General features: G+C 41.0%; 3 protein-coding genes across 3 annotated transcripts; all 3 read right to left on the bottom strand.

Moving 5' to 3' along the window:
* Positions 1-292: 292 nt before the first annotated feature.
* On the bottom strand, positions 293-3,197 carry LOC111394426 (mitogen-activated protein kinase homolog NTF3-like). The gene is made up of 3 exons (XM_023020253.1): positions 2,834-3,197; positions 1,390-1,816; positions 293-1,175 (listed from the first exon to the last, which is right to left on the bottom strand). The coding sequence occupies exons 2-3, from the start codon at positions 1,810-1,812 to the stop codon at positions 480-482; spliced, it is 1,119 nt and encodes a 372-aa protein (XP_022876021.1). The 5' UTR covers positions 1,813-1,816; positions 2,834-3,197; the 3' UTR covers positions 293-479.
* A 10,742-nt stretch (positions 3,198-13,939) lies between these two features.
* On the bottom strand, positions 13,940-14,779 carry LOC111394143. The gene has a single exon (XM_023019916.1). It carries the CDS (start codon positions 14,777-14,779, stop codon positions 13,940-13,942), a length of 840 nt encoding a protein of 279 aa, XP_022875684.1.
* Positions 14,780-14,842: 63 nt separating this feature from the next.
* LOC111394142 lies at positions 14,843-15,603 on the bottom strand. Its single transcript, XM_023019914.1, has 2 exons — positions 15,214-15,603; positions 14,843-15,163 (listed from the first exon to the last, which is right to left on the bottom strand). Exons 1-2 carry the CDS (start codon positions 15,601-15,603, stop codon positions 14,843-14,845), a joined length of 711 nt encoding a protein of 236 aa, XP_022875682.1.
* Positions 15,604-16,974: the final 1,371 nt, after the last annotated feature.

The raw sequence follows: 16,974 nt of genomic DNA, 5'->3' as shown, positions 1-16,974 counted from the left end.
TAAAAAAAAAAAAAAAAACACTTTGTTTTCCTTAATAATATAAGATGTAAGGTGTCTAAATATGCTCACACTTTAAATATCCCAAATGCTATTGTATTTTCCTAAATGTTTCTCAAATGTTACTAAATTTTAAAAGTTTTCTAGATTGCCACGCATCGCACACTCAAACACTGCCTTTCTATAGTAAGAATGTTAAGCCAGTCGAGGGGACAAGTGAACAGTACAGTTAAGCTTCACCAATTCGAACAATTCTAGTATTTTACAGAGAAAAAGCTTCTTGATTTGAAGGCACTTGTCCAAAAAGTTTCCAAGAAGTGAAACAACTTTCATAAACAGAGAAAGCGCATTAACAGCCTAAACTGCTAATGTATTGTTTTTCAAGGATTATAGAAATAAATAAAAAGACAACCAAAGATACATATAAAGTTCTGATGTTACAAAAACAAAGATCAAATCACCAGCAATGGAGAAACTAACCATTACTTGTTCACCTCCATATTGGCTGCAGAAGCTTCAGGATGGTAATGAAGAATTTCCATCCACATCATTTCTCGAATCATATCTTCGTCTAAATCCTCGTCTATGTCGAGATTGATTGGAACATTAATGGGAGGGTCACATCTTGGATCGTAAAGGCGAGACATGTATGGGTGTTGAAGTGCTTCTGTTACACTTATCCTCTTCGTAGGGTCGAAGACAAGCATCTTCTGTAACAGATCGAGGGCCAGAGGATGGGCGTTTGGATAAAGGCGGGAGAAAGGAGTTCCGAAGGAGTAAGGAAGTGACTTAATGTACTTTCTCGCCTTTGGGTTATCAATAAACTCGAGATCATTTTCCCTCTGGCTACCGAGGATGTTGATAATCAGTTTAATCTGGTTAAGACACTCTGTACCAGGAAAAATGGGTTTTCGACCAAGAAGTTCGGCAAAAATGCAACCGACAGACCACACATCAATAGAGGTGCCATAATTGTCACAGCAGAGAAGTAGCTCTGGTGCACGATACCATCGAGTGACCACATATTCAGTCATGAATTGGCCCTGGCTACTGCTTGTACGTGCTAGCCCAAAATCGCATATTTTCAGTTCACAGTTTGCGTTGATAAGTAGGTTCCCAGGCTTCAAATCCCGATGAAGAATGTTTGCTGAGTGTAGATACTTCAGACCTCTAAGTAACTGCATTGTAATATACAAAATATGTCAAGTAATCAGATCTGCCAAGCACAAGGTGAAGCTTTGTATAGGCGATCAAATATGTAAAAAAATATTTCTTCTATTTTCATTATTATCAATTTTTGCTTCAGAAGTTCCTCGCCATTGTAATAATGCAAGTTAAGAGCAGAAGTTGCAAGGGAATGAACATGGCTTATCGAATAATCACCCTATGTACCTGGAATAGGAAATACTGACAATGATCATTCGACAGTGTTTGGGACGACTTAATTATCTGATGCAAATCAGTATCCATAAGCTCATAAACCAAGTAGACGTCCTTGAAGCTTCTCTTATGATTTGGAAGCATAACATCCTTCAGAGCTATGATGTTTTCATGTCTAAGATGGCGGAGGAGCTTCAATTCACGCAGAGTTCTTAGTGCATCAATGCGGTTTTCAAAGGCATTATATATCTTTTTGATTGCAACCTTTTCACTGGTTTCCCTGTTGACAGACGAGCAGACAATACCATACGCCCCTCGACCAATAGGCTTGATTGGCACATACTTCGTATCAATCTCGAACAGTGTTTGCCACATGGAATAGTAATGCTTCCCTGGTGTTCCCACCCCATTCGGAGGCTCAACATGAGTTGCCATACAACTGAAATGATTACAAAACGGATCAAATTCCAAAGGATCCATATGCAACACATAGTTATAGAACAAGGAATCCTAAAAAAAACTGGGCCTACATAAGTGCACCTATCACATCATCCAGGAGCATTCCATACAAATGAACCTTAAGAATATCATTCTACCTCGTGATAGTTTCCATTATTTTAGATGCATTGTATAATTAACATGTTCTCGTTCCTATGATCATGGACAGTCCTCACACATTTTGTCCACCTTTCAAGGGACAGCTAAACCATGTGGCTGTCTAATGTGACCAATCAGTCAATACCATCCAAATAACGACAAATATTTGATGCAATGCACCATTAGTTATAACAGGACAAATGACTGTACTGCATATTGTACAGAAACAAGGAAGAGAAAAAATTCAAAAACGATTAAACAATGATGAGATCACTCAAATGCAATGCTCAATAAGGAAAATACAGATGCAGAGTAGTTACAAGATAATTCCAAGATTTTAAACATTCATTCAACTAATGAGTGGACTGCACTTAATCAAGTGATAAAACTTATAAAGAAATCATACAGAATAATTCGGAGATTTGAATTTTAAACATGCTTTCAACTAATGAATGGACTTCACTTCATTCAATTGAGAAACCCAACAAAAATATTTTCGAAAACTATCTTTTTTACGCAAATTAGCTTTCATTGAGAAGAAATTCTTCCCACATTCAGTATAATGAAGTAGTTTCCATAATGAAATTTCAGGACATTAACAGTGTAGAAAAAGAGCTGACTTGTGTTGAAAAGATGAACTTTCCCATTTTATTCCATTTTTAAAAATTCAAAGAAACACTATATAAAAATCTTCTAAGAAAGGTAAAAAAAAAAAAAAATTATAGACAGTGACAGAAATTAAACAATTATGTGTAAATCACAAATACTGGTAATCAGCACTGTAAATTCACAAAATTCAAGTACAATTCAACCAAACCTAAAACAAAAAAGAGGGAAAAAAATGATATCGATAATTTACCAGCAAAAATTGACCAATTGCTTTCCTTGATATCACTATTAAATCGCTCCTTGTCTATCTTCAATTCCAACTCGTAAATCAGAATTCCGCATCCAATCCCACTTTTTTCCCCCTCAGTTGGAAACTCAAATTATCGACTAATTCTACTCAACTCCGTGCAATTTCTGCACAATTCACCCAATTTCCCTTCAATTTCACCGAATTGGATCAGAAGGATCTGTAATGATAAATTACCCTCACATTTTCTTTCAATATTCTACTTCAATTTCAGTGAATCCGATTAGAAGGGTAGTATAATATAGTATGAGTTGATTTTCAAGAAAAAAATAAGATATTTCAGAATAAATGTTCGATTCTTTATCTGGTCACCATCAAAGTATGGTCAATGATGATGCAAACGACACCGCGCTAAAATCTTTAATTAATACAAAAAGCTCCAATTATGTTAAAGCAGTCACGTTGGCCGGTGTTAAATCGTGTGTTCGTACTGTCCATGAAGATAAGCCAATTATGGTGCAACACCTTTAAAATTATAGAAATTTAGGGCTGCTGGGCCCCACTAGCGCTTTTGTCCATTGTTCAAGATTCCCCAATATTGCCCTATGGGAGTCCGAGCTATTGATCCTGTTGGATACACGAATTTTCAACATTTAAAAGTGAAATTTTGAGAATCTAATTTATTTAAGTTAATGAGTTTCAATCTACTCGTGATGAAAACTATTTGTATAGATGATTAAATTTCAATGTTGAAATATGAAGTGCTTCGATGATTTTATTCACTAGATTTAAGTCTCATGAATATTACGTGCAATTTTAGCAACTACATTAATAATTCGGTCCATAAGAATTCGAATTTACATATTTAAATAATTTGGAGGCCATAAGTTCATTTTTAAATGTTAAAATTCTATAATCACATCAAGTGAAATGTGGGAGAGTTTAGCCTTAATTTCATTTTAAAATAAGTAATTATATTATAATCAAATAAAGCCTATAAATTAATATGAAAAACTGACGTCAACTCGTTTTATATGACTTTTAAGAAGTTAAAGTGAGTTTTTGAGCCCCAAAAACTGTTTTTTGAGTCGTGACTAATTTCATGAAAGTGTTTTTTTCAGTTAAAAGAGTTTTTAAATTAAATTGATCCGATATGATTTTCTTTAAATGTACTTCTCGAATATAGAACTCTTTTAAAAATTAACTTTTAAACAAAAATTAAGATAATTTTATCATGAAACTCTTTACAAGAAGCGAAAGTGAAAGTAACAATCATACGAAAACGATCTTTAAAGTGTAACTATTTATTAGGTTGTAGAGGGCATAAAGAGTTTTATTTACTTCCTTTTTTTCTCCTTTCTAATATCGTTCAGGATTATCATGTTCACGATGACATACATTCTATAAAATGGACAAATATTAAAGATTTTTTATATATTAAATATGGGAAGAATATAGTTTTCAGAAAAATAATTAATTAGATTTGACTTTCTAACGTACGTTAATTTTATTTAATCACTATTAATCTCGTGCATGATGCAATATGCAGAATTTTTCCATGCTTTTTAATTTTTTCCCCCTTTAAAATGAGAAAAATAAGTCGTTCACCTAACTTAAATACATAATAAAATTTTGGTGTTTAGTCATTTCAGATTGTTATGATTGGTCGGTCGGTTGGCTGTTGGCGTGAGAATTAATACAAAGATTTGTTTGGCTCTAAAGAAAGCAGTTAATTATTTTATAGTCCCACAAGAGATTGGAAAAGTAACACAAAATGACAGCGATATTGGTAGTAATTATCTGAGTTAACATTAGACTGTGTCAATACCACACTACACGTAGAAAAGTAACATAAATGACAACAATATTAGTAGTAATAATTGGATTTAACACTTGATTGTATCAACACTATAGCACGCGTTTCTTGAACTGCGTCAAGTGTTACTAAGTGAAAGTGCCAAATGTGTCAATTAGGCAAAAGATAACGGGACATAACAAATATTAAAATCCCTAGAGTCGAAGACAACACTAAGCGTCCGTCTGATCTCATTAATCTTTCAAAAATTCGACTGTATGCCGTTGCAATGTGGGTCCCCCCCCCCCAATGCAATTTGCATGTTTCTCCAATAACATTCAAACTCAAACTTATGGATTTTTTGTTTTCCTTTCCCTTTTGTCCTCTAATGTAAGTGAAAAAGGGGTTGATTAGATGTATTTATTTGGGAGGAGTATTCATCCTTTATAGAGGGTGAAACGAAAGATTGTAAGAAATGTGTGTCTGCCCTAATGAATCTATTCAAACTGTTATTTTGTAGGCCTTCATTTTAAAATTGTACAAAATTCAACGTCAAATTTAGTAAAATTTGATAGGAATCTGCTAAATAGCCACACCAAGCATGGGTGAAGTCACTAAGTCTGTCATACCAACATTGTTAAACAGTGCTTTGCATTACAACTTGTAGCACATAGACGTCGCAAACTAACATGACAAAGTGCTATGCTTTTATCATATCAGTAATACGTGAATGGTGAAGAAAAGATACTTCCTTGTCCACCTGCTGACTTTTGGTGTTCTCACTGTTCCGACGGGCGTTTATGACCTAAAAAAATGAAGGGCGGGGCTTTGTCCCCCGTTTTATCTCTAGCATGAGAATTAGTGTATGTGTTGGGAGAAGTTCAGACGGAATTTAGATGGCTAAAAAAAATGTCCATCCTCATACCTGTGTCGCCTTTGGAGGTATTTATAAGCACTGGGTGAGTGACAGGCGATCATGGTGCCACGTGTTCCACATTGGCTTTCCCACTTCCCACATTCTGGGTGGGGGGGTCTCTAACTTCCCGCCTGGAGGTTGTACCCGTAATAACCACCATGGAGCTTTGTAAATTTACCTGAGATTTTTTGACTAAGTGTTTGGGTGACTACATAGGTAACTCTCGGGGAGTCGATAGCCTCGTATAAAGGTAGAGCGCCCCCGAGGGGTCGATGGCCTCGCGTAGAGTAAGATTGCCCTCGAAGGTCGATGGCCTCACGTAGAGTAACAGTGCTCCCAGGGGTTGATGGCCTCGCATAGAGGTAGAGCGCCCCCAGAGGGTCGATGGCCTTGCATCGACGTGTAGTGATCCGCCTCATTCATCATTGGGGATGGTTCTCTAGGCTAGCTTATATTATTAGCCCCTTATCCCTTATCGATGTTTTTGGGCAAGGGGTAGCGATTTCCCTTTTCTGGTTCTTTTTATTTTTTTATGGGGTAATTGGTACAAAACGTCCCTACCTTTCAATATTTTTGTGAAAAATGTCCATACCTTTCGTTTTTTGACGGATTACACCCTCACCTTTACTTTTTTTTTGCGCAAAACGTTATTCTGTCAACTCCCCGTTAAAATGCTATGTTAAATCAAAGGGTAATTAGCACAAAAGGTCCCTACCTTTCAATATTATTGTGTAAAACGTCATTACCTTTCATTTTTTGCTATAATTAGCACAAAAGGTCCCTACCTTTCAATGTTATTGTGCAAAACATCCATACCTTTTATTTTTTTAGCATTTTCACCCCTATCTTTCACCTTTCATTACGCAAAAGGTCATTTTCATCATTTTTTCAATAAAATGACGATTTTACCCTCCTATTCAAATAAAACAAAAAGAAAAGATGAATTACTAACAGCAATCATAGTACTTAAATTTTTAAAAAATTACAAAGAAATCATAAATTCTCAACCATCACCACTTTCACAACCTATCAAGCTGCCAACTACAAATCCACATAATACCACATTTTGGTCACCATGCCCACCGGACTCCACCACCGTAAATTTGGTTGTTTCGGACAGATTGGTGACCAATACTATGGAGGAGGATATTGGAGAGAGTGAGGCGAGACTAGTGGTGGTGGAGATCGATAGGTGTTGTGGCCGAAAGGTAGTGCTATATGGATCTATAGGTGATGGCTTTGTGGGGTTGTGAAAGTGGCGGTAGTGAAGAATTTATGACTTATCTGTAATGTTTTGAAAGATTTAGGACTATGATTGCAATTAATTAATTATTTTTCTTTTCTTTTATTTTTGTTTTATTTGAATGAGAGCGTAAAATCGTCATTTTATTGAAAAAATAGATGAAAAAGACCTTTTGTGCAATGAAAGGTGAAAGGTAGGGGTGAAAATGCTAAAAATGAAAGGTAGGGACGTTTTGCACAATAACATTGAAAGGTAGGGATCTTTTGTACTAATTATGCTAAAAAATGAAAGGTATGGACGTTTTGCACTATAATATTGAAAGATAGGGACCTTTTGTGTTAATTACCCTTTGATTTAACGGAGCATTTTAACGGGGAGTTGACAGAAGGATGTTTTGTTCAAAAAAGGTAAAGGTAAGGGTGTAATCCGTCAAAACATGAAAGGTAGAGACGTTTTGTGCTAATTACCTTTTTTTTATGTATCATTCACCTAAGTAAGTCAAGCAGTATAATTTAAAGTTGGCCACATATTTCACTGTATAGTTGGCACCCATCCAGTGGGCCCTAACTTGGAGGAAATTTCCCCCCAAAAAAAATAACTCGAATTTTCTTGCTTATAAAAAGGGGGTGATCCCTCACATGTGAATCATTTTCACCTTATCCCAACATCTTAGTCTTCCCTCTCTTCCAAGGTAACTTTTTCCTCTTTCTTCTTCCTTTTTTTTTTTGTAAAATTATGTACAAGACTATCATTTCTTCCTCTTCTAACGAAACTAGTGATGGGGGACCGATCGATGTCGGAATTCCGATCGATCGGTCGGCCGACTGGCCAACGATCGACAAGGCTGGTCAGGCGACCAGCATGTTGGGGCTAGTCAATCGACCAGCCCCCTGTTGTCCAACCGTAAGGCTGGTCAGTCCGACCAGCCCAAGTCTTTTGACCTCCTCCCCTTCGTCCGATGAGTTCCCTTGTTACTCTGATAGTCAAACCCTTCATGCTAATTCTAAGGTGTTTATTTCAAACTCTCCCAAGAGACATATTGGCCCCACCAAGTCTCCGAACCAAAACTTAGAAATCGGGTGGGATCCGGCTGGTGAGATTGACCTCCTTGAAATCCCAAAAAGTTATACTCTGTACAATCCATACTTAAGTTGGAAAAATGTCTCGGTAGGTATGATAGGGTCGATAATTATGTCTATAGAGCCCCAGGTCCCAAAGAAAGACTTATCGGATCCGATTCGCGCGATGTAGCTGTGTATAAGGACATTGTGGAGGGGGTTTTCAGTTTCCCATTCACCCATTCCAGGTGTTGATTTTCAATGAATTTCACCCTACCCCTAGTTAAATTAACCCCAATGCATGGAGAAAGGCATTGTATTTCTTGTATGTTTACCTTAAGAGGAAAATTCCACTTTCCATAGACTTCTTCAAGTGTCTTCGAGATGTACAATCTAACTCGGTGTAATGCATTTGTCTTTTTCACTACTAGGGTCTTTTTGCTCTTTTCTAAGTTTAGAAATTTGAACAGTGGGTGGAAATTCAGGTTCTTCTTTGCTTGAGCTCCAGAAGGTCGGTTCCCTTTCAATACAAAGTGGTGGCATCCCCAAATTCGCCATTTTAATAGCCAAGTAGAAATTACCTTTCTTCTAAAAACTCAAGTCCAGGAGTTGGTCGATATACCCCTTCTTGCACCTGACTTCGGATCGGTTCTAACCATGAGGAACATGAATTTCACCTTATCCCTAGTCAAACTTTGCTTGCACATATTTTTTATTTGTTGTTTTTCAGGGCTAATGAGTTTGGGCGGGTGTATGTAGGTATGGATTTTGACCTTGACGAGATATTGAAGACCCTGTTAGGTGGCGACGAGGACCTTGCCCCCAATGATGGTAAGTTCTTAAGGTCCTTTTTTTTGCTTTACACTCCCATGTTTTTTTTTTTTAAACTTAATGGACTTTACTTTACATGCACAGGGATGGAGTTTGATTTGGAGGGGACCATGAATTCTATACCCGAACAGGGGCATAGGAGTGATGTTGATCCATCCCCTATTCCTTTAAAAAGGAAGAAGATAGTCGTCCAAGGAAGAAGGTCTCAGTCCAAGTAAGAAGGTCTCATGTGGCCAAAGAGACTCCACAGCCTTTAGATGAGCCTATTGAGGTTGTCCCTACTCTAGGCCAAGCGCTTCCAGCCGTATGTAGTGCGAGCGCGAGGATTCACTTCTGAATTTCGAGTTTCCTCCCACCCAAGGCTATCATAAGATGGGGGTGCTTAAATCTTTGGTGACACCCACTCGGGCCAGGACGATTACAGGACGTAGCGCAGACGACATGAGAGGGTGTGAGGTCTATCTCCAGAGGGTATGTTGCTAATTCCATATCTCTTTTACGCTGAGTCTTATCTTTTGAGCATGGTTTTACTCCTCAACTTCTACATTGTCTCCTCATCCCTTAGGTAGTGGCCCTTCAGACCGGGTTTGCTGAATCGAGTCATTGCCAGGCCTTAGAGTTGAAGACTCTTGCAGAAGAAAAAAAGAAAGAGGCTGATCATTACAAGAGAAAGATATCTTCCTTGAAGAAATCTCTAGAGGCATCAGAGGCTCGAGCCCACGAGCAGGAGACAGAGAATGACAATTTGCGGCCTGTGTTAGCTTGTGCTCCGGAGGAGGCGGTCGAGAGGTATAAGGCCTTTACTGAGTATCTAGGGACTTAGAGGCGTCTGTGGAGCAGTACAAGTCATCGTCTGATTATGCTAGGGCCTTGCATTCGTATGGGAGAAGGCGATGATGGCGTCGATCAAACTAACCAAGGAGTGGATATCAACCGAGTACCCTTCTATTGAACCCTCAAGTTTCGATAAGTTCCTTGTGCAGCGCAAGGGAAAGGAGAGTGGGGCGCAGCCATCCAGGTCTCTTGGTCATTCGTTGTGGGACGGTAGTAGCGGTGCTTTCCCTTCAAGTTGAAGCATGGCTTAGTAGTAGTACCTTTTGCTAGTCCCATTCTTTTTTGTGTTGCCTTTTATTTCTACTTGTAGCAACATTCCCTACTTGTTCGGGGTATGGGCAGAGCACATCACATGTTTTTTTGTATGAATGCTATGTTATCAATGGTTATTAATATTGAACGTATCGTTCTTTTAACTTGTTTTTTCTAGCGTTGTTTTCCCCACTTAGTCGTTGGACAGCATGGGTGACTGTCATTTGTCCCGCGCATGCTAGGCTTGATTCTAATGGTTGACGGCCTTAGCCAATATTTTAATCGTTTAAGGCTTTCTGCCAAGCCACATGAGCTAAGTTGACCATCGAGGGAGGGGTCTAACGCTTAAGGGCTTTAGCCAATTTTTTGGCTTTTCAAGGCTCTCCGTCTAGCTGCGTGGGCTATGTCGATCATCAAGAGAGGGGTCTAGCGGTTAAGGGTCTTGGCCAATTTCTAGCTTTTCAAAACTCTCCACCTAGTCGCGTGGACTATGTCGACCATCGCGAGAAGGATCTAGCGGTTAAGGGCCTTAGCCAATTTCTAACTTTTCAAGGCTCTCCGCCTAGCTGTGTAGGCTATGTTGACCGTCGGGAGAGGGATCTAGCGATTAAGGGCCTTAGCCAATTTTTTGGCTTTTCAAGACTTTTCGCCTAACCGCATGGGCTATGTCGATTGCATGTCCTTACGGGATGAGCATGGGAGTTACAAAAATGCATGTTAGCATATAAAAAAATACTTGGATTCGTGAGCTTAGTAGGCCCACCGAGACGTCCCAGCTAGGCTGGCCCTTCCTTAGCACCTCATCATCTGTCCCTACCAAGGTCTTTCATTAAACAAGATTGATAATTGTAACTAAAGGCGTTACATAGAGGGAATTAACAACACAACCTATCCTACTATATTTGTAAAAACATAGCATGTGCATCTACCTTGAAGTCTACTGGTAATATTTTTTGAGATGCTCTGTGTTCCATTGCCTACCCAGTGGTCTTCCTCTCATGTCTTTCATGTTATAAGCTCTCTTCCTTAGGCTGTGGATCACTTCATAAGGCCTTCCCAGTTTGGTTCGAACTTTGTTGGGGGGTGTCTTACTGTTGCTGCATCCCTTAAAATGAGGTCTCCTAGCTGAAAGATTCTTGGTTTCATCCTCCGATTAAAGTACCCAGCGGCTCTTCGTTTATAGGCCATCATCCTTATTGTCGCCTTCTCCCTTACCTCCTTAAGTAGGTCAAGTTTCCCTCTAGTCGTTGTGTCATCGGGCTACTTGACTTTCATCCTACCAGTCACTTAGGATCTCAACTGGAACTACTGCTTCCATCCCAAAGGGTAGTCTGAATGGTGTCTCCCCGATCGGTTCTTGTGGAGTCGTCTGATATGCCCATAGCACATTCGGAAGCTCATCTGCCCAAAGCCCTTTCTCCTTTTCCAATCTGGCCTTCAGATCCCAAAGAATGACTTGGTTTGTCACTTCGACTTGCTCATTTGATTGAGGGTAGGCGACCGAGGTCAGTCTATGATCGATGTGATAATTTACACAAAAGGTCTTGAAGCTATGATTATCAAATTGCCTACCGTTATCCGTCACCAATACCTTGGGTATCCTGAATCGACATATTATATTTTTCCATACAAAGCTCTGTATCTTTGCTATCATGATGGTTGCCAGTGGCTCCGCTTCTACCCATTAAGCGAAGTAGTCGATGGCAACCAACAAAAACTTTCTCTACCCCTTAGCCATGGGCAGAGGTCCTAAAATGTCCACTCCCTACTGAAAAATGGGCATACCCAAAATATGGCTGCTTGCTGTTCGGCTAAGACATGGATCAAATTTCCATGATGTTGGCATGTGTCATATTTTCGTACCAACTCCTTAGCATCCTCTTTTATAGTTTGCCAATAGCAACCTCGTCACAGAATTTTTGAAGGCAAAGGATGTTGCCCTTTGGTGGTTACCGCAGGTCCCAGTATGTAGCTCAAACAGTACATCTTTTGCTTCGGTTGGGAATATGCACTTTAGATATGGCATGGAAAACCCCGCTTGTAGAGCTGCTCATCGATGATGGTAAATGAAGCTACTGGAGCTCTCAACCTCCTCGCCTCAAAGGGGTCTTTCGGCACCTTATCTTCTGTGAGATATCTAATCAGTGGATCTATCCTACTTTCCTTGTGTTCAATATTTTTCACCTCTGCCCAAAGCTGAATGATGGGTTGTTGTAGGACTTGCACATTCACTATCCGTGGGAAATTCCTTGGGTTGCCCGATGCAAGCTTTGCCAGTGCGTTTGCTCACTCATTATCTTTTCTTGGGGCCTTGGTCCCTTTAAAGCTTGTGAACCATCTTTACAGATCCCTTACTTTCATCAGGTATGCTGCCATCCTTCCATATTTCGCTTCATACTCCCTTGACACTTGCCCATCTATTAGCTGCAAGTCACTACATACCTCTACTGACAACACCTCCAACCTGGCTACCAGACCTAGGCTAGCGATTACTGCTTCATACTCGACGTTGTTATTGGTAGTGGGGAACTCGAAGCACAGTGAGTATTCCAACTCTTCGGAGTGTGGTATGATCATTATTATCCCTGCTCTTGATCCCTCTGCATTCGATGAACCATCTACAAAAACCTTCCAATCTGCCTGTTGTCTTTCTGGAGGCTCCGTTGGGATGGTGAGCTCGGCAATGAAGTCTGCCAAACCTTGTGCTTTTATGGCCGTCCTGGGCCCAAATTCAATGTCAAATTCACTTATTTCAATTTCTCATTTCTACAGCCTCCTGAATGTTTCCAGTCGATCCAGGATCTACTTGATGGGTTGGTCAGTCATTACTTGTACCGTATGGGACTGAAAGTAAGGTCTCAACTTCCTTACTGCAACAATCAACGCGAGCACTAGCTATTCGGCCAGCTGTATCTTATCTCTGCGCCTTTGAGGACCTGACTGACGTAGTAGATTGGCTTTTGTGCCTTTGGGAATTCTTTCACAAGAACGGTGCTCATTGCTTGTGGTGATACCGCGAGGTAGAGACGCAATATGTTCCCTGACCATAGGTTGGTCAGAATTGGAGGCTGTTGTAGTGACCTCTTCAAGGATTCCAGGGATTCTTTGCACTCGTGAGTCCATTTGAAATTTGAGAAGCTCCTTATGGCCTTAAAGAAACGATAGCATTTATCCATCGCCTAGCTCATAAAATGATTAAGGGCTGCCACGCACCCTGTTAGCCGCTAGACCTCCTTCTTACTAGTGGAGCTCTTTATCTCTAGTATCACCTATATTTTGTTAGGGTTCACCTCTATACCTCTTTGGGTGATCATGAAGCCTAGGAACTTTTCGTAGACAGTGCCAAAAACATATTTCTCCGGGTTGGACTTCAAGTTATTCTGTCGGGCTACGTCAAATGCTTTCTTTAGGCAGGCCGCGTGGTCATTGGCTTTGGTACTTTTTTACCACCATGTCATCAACGTAAGCTTCTGTGACATTCCCAATCAATTTCTGAAAAATTCTATTCACCCTCCTTTGGTAGGTTGCTCATGCATTTTTTAGGCCAAACGGCATGGCTATGTAACAATATGTTCCACGATGTAACAATATGTTCCAGAATCTGTGATAAATGACGTCTTCTCCTAGTCAAATTCGGCCATTGAAATTTGATGATACCCAAAAAATTCGTCCAGGAAACTGAGCTTTTCGTGACCCGATGTGGCGTCGACTAGGTGATCTATTCGGGGGAGTGGGTATGAGTCTTTTGGGCATGCTTTATTTAGCCGGGTGTAATCTACACACATGCACCATTTCTCATTTGACTTCTTTACTAGCACGATGTTGGCTAGCCACTCAAGATACCGCACTTCCCGAATGAAACCAGCTTGTAGTAGCTTTTCCACATCTGCTTTTGCTACTTCCTACTTTTTGGGGGTGAGGTTTATTTTCTTCTACTTCACTGGTTTGGCTCCGAGGAGGACGTCGAAGCGATGTTGAGCAATGGCTGGGTTGATCCCAATAATATCATTCGGACTCCATGCGAAAACATCTAAGTTGTGTGTCAGGCACCTTACCAATTTCCCTTTTTCGTCAGATTCCAAATTGGCCCCAACGCTAAATTCCCGTCCATTTGATACGGAGATCCTTTTAATCATGTCAAGTGGTTCAATCTGCCCCTTCGAAGGTTCAGCCTCCAACATCATGATTGATGGTGTTCCCTTGACTGATATACCGTCGACATAACATTTTCTGGATGCTTGTTGGTTCCTCGCACACGCCCGAGCCCTCTGGTGGTTGGAAATATCATGACTCGATGATAGGTTGAGGGGATGGCTCCAGCTACATTCGGCAATGGCCGATCGTAGATCTCATTATAGGCCATGGAAATTTTGACAACTAAGAAACTTGCCACAATTACCACAGTAGTTGGATATGTGCTGAGTGTGACAGGGAGTTCTACGGTCCTCTCCGAAATTACTGTGGCCCCTCTAAAGCCCTGTAAGGGGGTGGTTACTATTTTCAACTTGTTAGAAAAGATCATCAAGCCCAAAAAAGCATCCCATGTAAGTACATTTGCAGCACTTCCTCCATCAACTAGTACCCTCTTCACGCCGAAATCAGCTATGTCGCCTACTATTACCAAAGCATCATCATGGGGGTGTGCTACGCCTACCAAATCCTCCACCCCAAAAGTGATGTTTTGACTAAACCTCGCTTTCCTTTGGATGAAACAGTTCCCAAGAGAACGCGCGTAGCTTTTCCTCGGCGAGGTTGAATCTCTGCCTACTGCTATTTTCCCTGCAATCGTGTTTATCACTCCCGCCCTGGGCGGGGGACAATCCTTCACTTTTTGTTTACCTCGATTGTCCTTCACATATTTGCCTAAGAGCCCTCGCCTCAGGAAGCGCACGATCTCCTCCTTCAGTTGCAGGTACTCTTCAGTATCGTGCTCGTGATCCTTGTGGAAATGATAATATCGGCCCTGGTTTTTCTTGTCGGGTGGCGTTGCCATGGGCATCGGCCATTCAAGCTCCTTCATATCTCATATCTCCATCAATAGCTTCGCGCACGGGGTATTTAAAGGGGTGAACGTCATGGGCTCCTATCGTTTCTGCCTGATTTGTCGGTCTTGGGTGGTTTCCCTACCCGTCTGCTCACTACTTAGCTTATTTTTCTTGCCAGATCTTAGCTCATCCCCTACCTTTCGCTTGTAACTCTCCATTTCCCATCCCTCTCTGAGGTGTTTTGTGACCTTCTCCACTTCCTCGGCATCAAAGTACTTGTCTCTTTTTTTCAACAGGTCGTGCATTGACTTTGAAGGGTTCTTGGAAGTGACATCTTGAAGGCCCGATTTCAAGTTTCGTTCATCAACCCAGTCACCACTGTTGACATTTGAAGATCCTCTATTGCAAGGGTCGCTCAGCTGAATTTGGCCAAATACTCTTGCAGAGACTTATCATTTTCGTGGACCACCTGCATCAACCCGATGGCCATCTTCCTCTTTCTTTTGCTACTAAGGAAGTATGCCACAAAACTTCTGGAAAGTTCATCAAATGTTTTAGATCGAGGGGCAAGTGTCGTCACCCAGTCTCTGGCTTCTCTCCTGAGGGTCGGGGAAAAAGATCGACACATCACTGCATCAGGTGCTGCATAGAGTCTCATTAAATCAACGAAAGTCTGGAGATGGTCAAGTGGATCTGTGACCCCGTCGTAAGCTTCTATCATAGGTTGCTTGAAGCCCTTAAGCAAGGGGACCGCCATGATTTTAGGAGCGAATGGGTCATCTTTTAAGACCATCTGCCTACGCTTATCCTTTCTCTTTGATATTACATCATCTATTTTCTGTGTCATTATCTCATCCATCCTTCACTCCAGATCCGCCATGGGTGGGATGGGCTACAAGACCGTAACCCCTGGAGCTGCCGTTACCGGTTGGATGACAGGCTGTGTCTCTATGTGTGCCGCCACACTCTATGTACGCCTCCCGGGGTGGCAGCGCGACTTCTACCGAATGTGGGGAAAGGGAAACTCTCTGTGTTTGGTTTTACAAGAAGGTCATCTTAGCTGCTAGCTGGGTCCCCAGGGTGCTAAACTGGCTTTGTGTCACATACTGCGATGGCGGTGACGGGTCGGGGTCCCTGGCGACTGATTCTGCTTTCGTCTCCATCGTTACTGCTCTTAAGCGCGTATCACTTCTTGTTCATCTTCTTGACATGGCTTTGGTTTTCAATGGAAGAAAATTCCTACAGACGGCTCCAATGAAATGGTGGAAAAAAGATACCTCCTTGTCCACTTGCTGACCTTTGGCGTTCTTACTGTTTTGACGGGCGTGTATGACCTAAAAAATGAAGGGCAGGGCTTTGTCCCCCGTTTTACCTTCGGCATGAGAATTAGTTTTTGCGTTAGGAAAAATTCAGATGAAATTTAGATGGCTAAAAAACGTCAATCCTCATACTTGTGTTTCCTTCGAGGGTATTTGTAAGTGCTGGAAGTCGGGTGAGTGTCGGGCGATCATGGTGCCACGTGTTCTACGTTGGCTTTCCCACTTTCCCACGTTCTGGGTAGGGGGCCTCTAACTTCCTGCCTGGAGTTTGTGCCCATAATAACTGCCATGGAGCTTTGTCAATTTACCTGAGATTTTTTGACTAAGTGTTGGAGTGGCAACATAGGTAACTCCCGGGGGTCGATGGTCTCGCGTAGAGCGCCCTCAGGGGTTGATAGCCTCGCGTAGAGGTAGAGCGCCCCCGGGGGTCGATGGCCTTGCATCAACGTGTAGTGACCCGTCTCATTCGTCGTTGGGGGTGGTTCTCTAGGCTAGCTTATATCAAGATGTATGTTATTTATAGCCTTTTACGTGGCTGACACTTATTTTACGTCGTAGCACATAGATGACTCAAACCACTGCTACAAAAAGTTACTATCGTATGGATAAGAACAAAATGTTAAAAGATATCATAGAGCAGAACAAATGTAGAAGTAATGGGTAATTTTTTGAATTGGTATCAACGTTGCAAACCTCATTAAATTTTTGCAGTTAAACAATACACAAAATTAGTGAAATCATGGGAAAGTTTGAACTAGGTTTTAGACTAAACTTGAAAACTCAAAAATTGACTATGATGCAGAACAATTAGAAGAGAAAATCATAAACCATTTGAAAAAGAGAATAAATAAGGACCTATAAAAATGTGCGTGACTTTCAACTCGACGTAAAATTTACGGAAGCAATGCAAT

Source organism: Olea europaea, chromosome 5 (genome assembly GCF_002742605.1).
Source record: "Olea europaea var. sylvestris chromosome 5, O_europaea_v1, whole genome shotgun sequence".
Taxonomy (NCBI): Eukaryota; Viridiplantae; Streptophyta; class Magnoliopsida; order Lamiales; family Oleaceae; genus Olea; species Olea europaea.
This window is presented reverse-complemented; position numbering and strand designations above follow the sequence as displayed.

Excerpts from the sequence above, each read along its gene's own strand:
- LOC111394142 (XM_023019914.1), bottom strand. The coding sequence starts at position 15,603 with ATGGATGAGATAATGACACAGAAAATAGATGATGTAATATCAAAGAGA. Across the intron at positions 15,164-15,213 it reads TGGCCATCGGGTTGATGCAG|CTGAGCGACCCTTGCAATAG; the intron begins GTGGTCCACGAA and ends GGCCAAATTCAG.
- LOC111394143 (XM_023019916.1), bottom strand. The coding sequence starts at position 14,779 with ATGAAGGAGCTTGAATGGCCGATGCCCATGGCAACGCCACCCGACAAG.
- LOC111394426 (XM_023020253.1), bottom strand. The coding sequence starts at position 1,812 with ATGGCAACTCATGTTGAGCCTCCGAATGGGGTGGGAACACCAGGGAAG. Across the intron at positions 1,176-1,389 it reads GTCAGTATTTCCTATTCCAG|TTACTTAGAGGTCTGAAGTA; the intron begins GTACATAGGGTG and ends ATTACAATGCAG.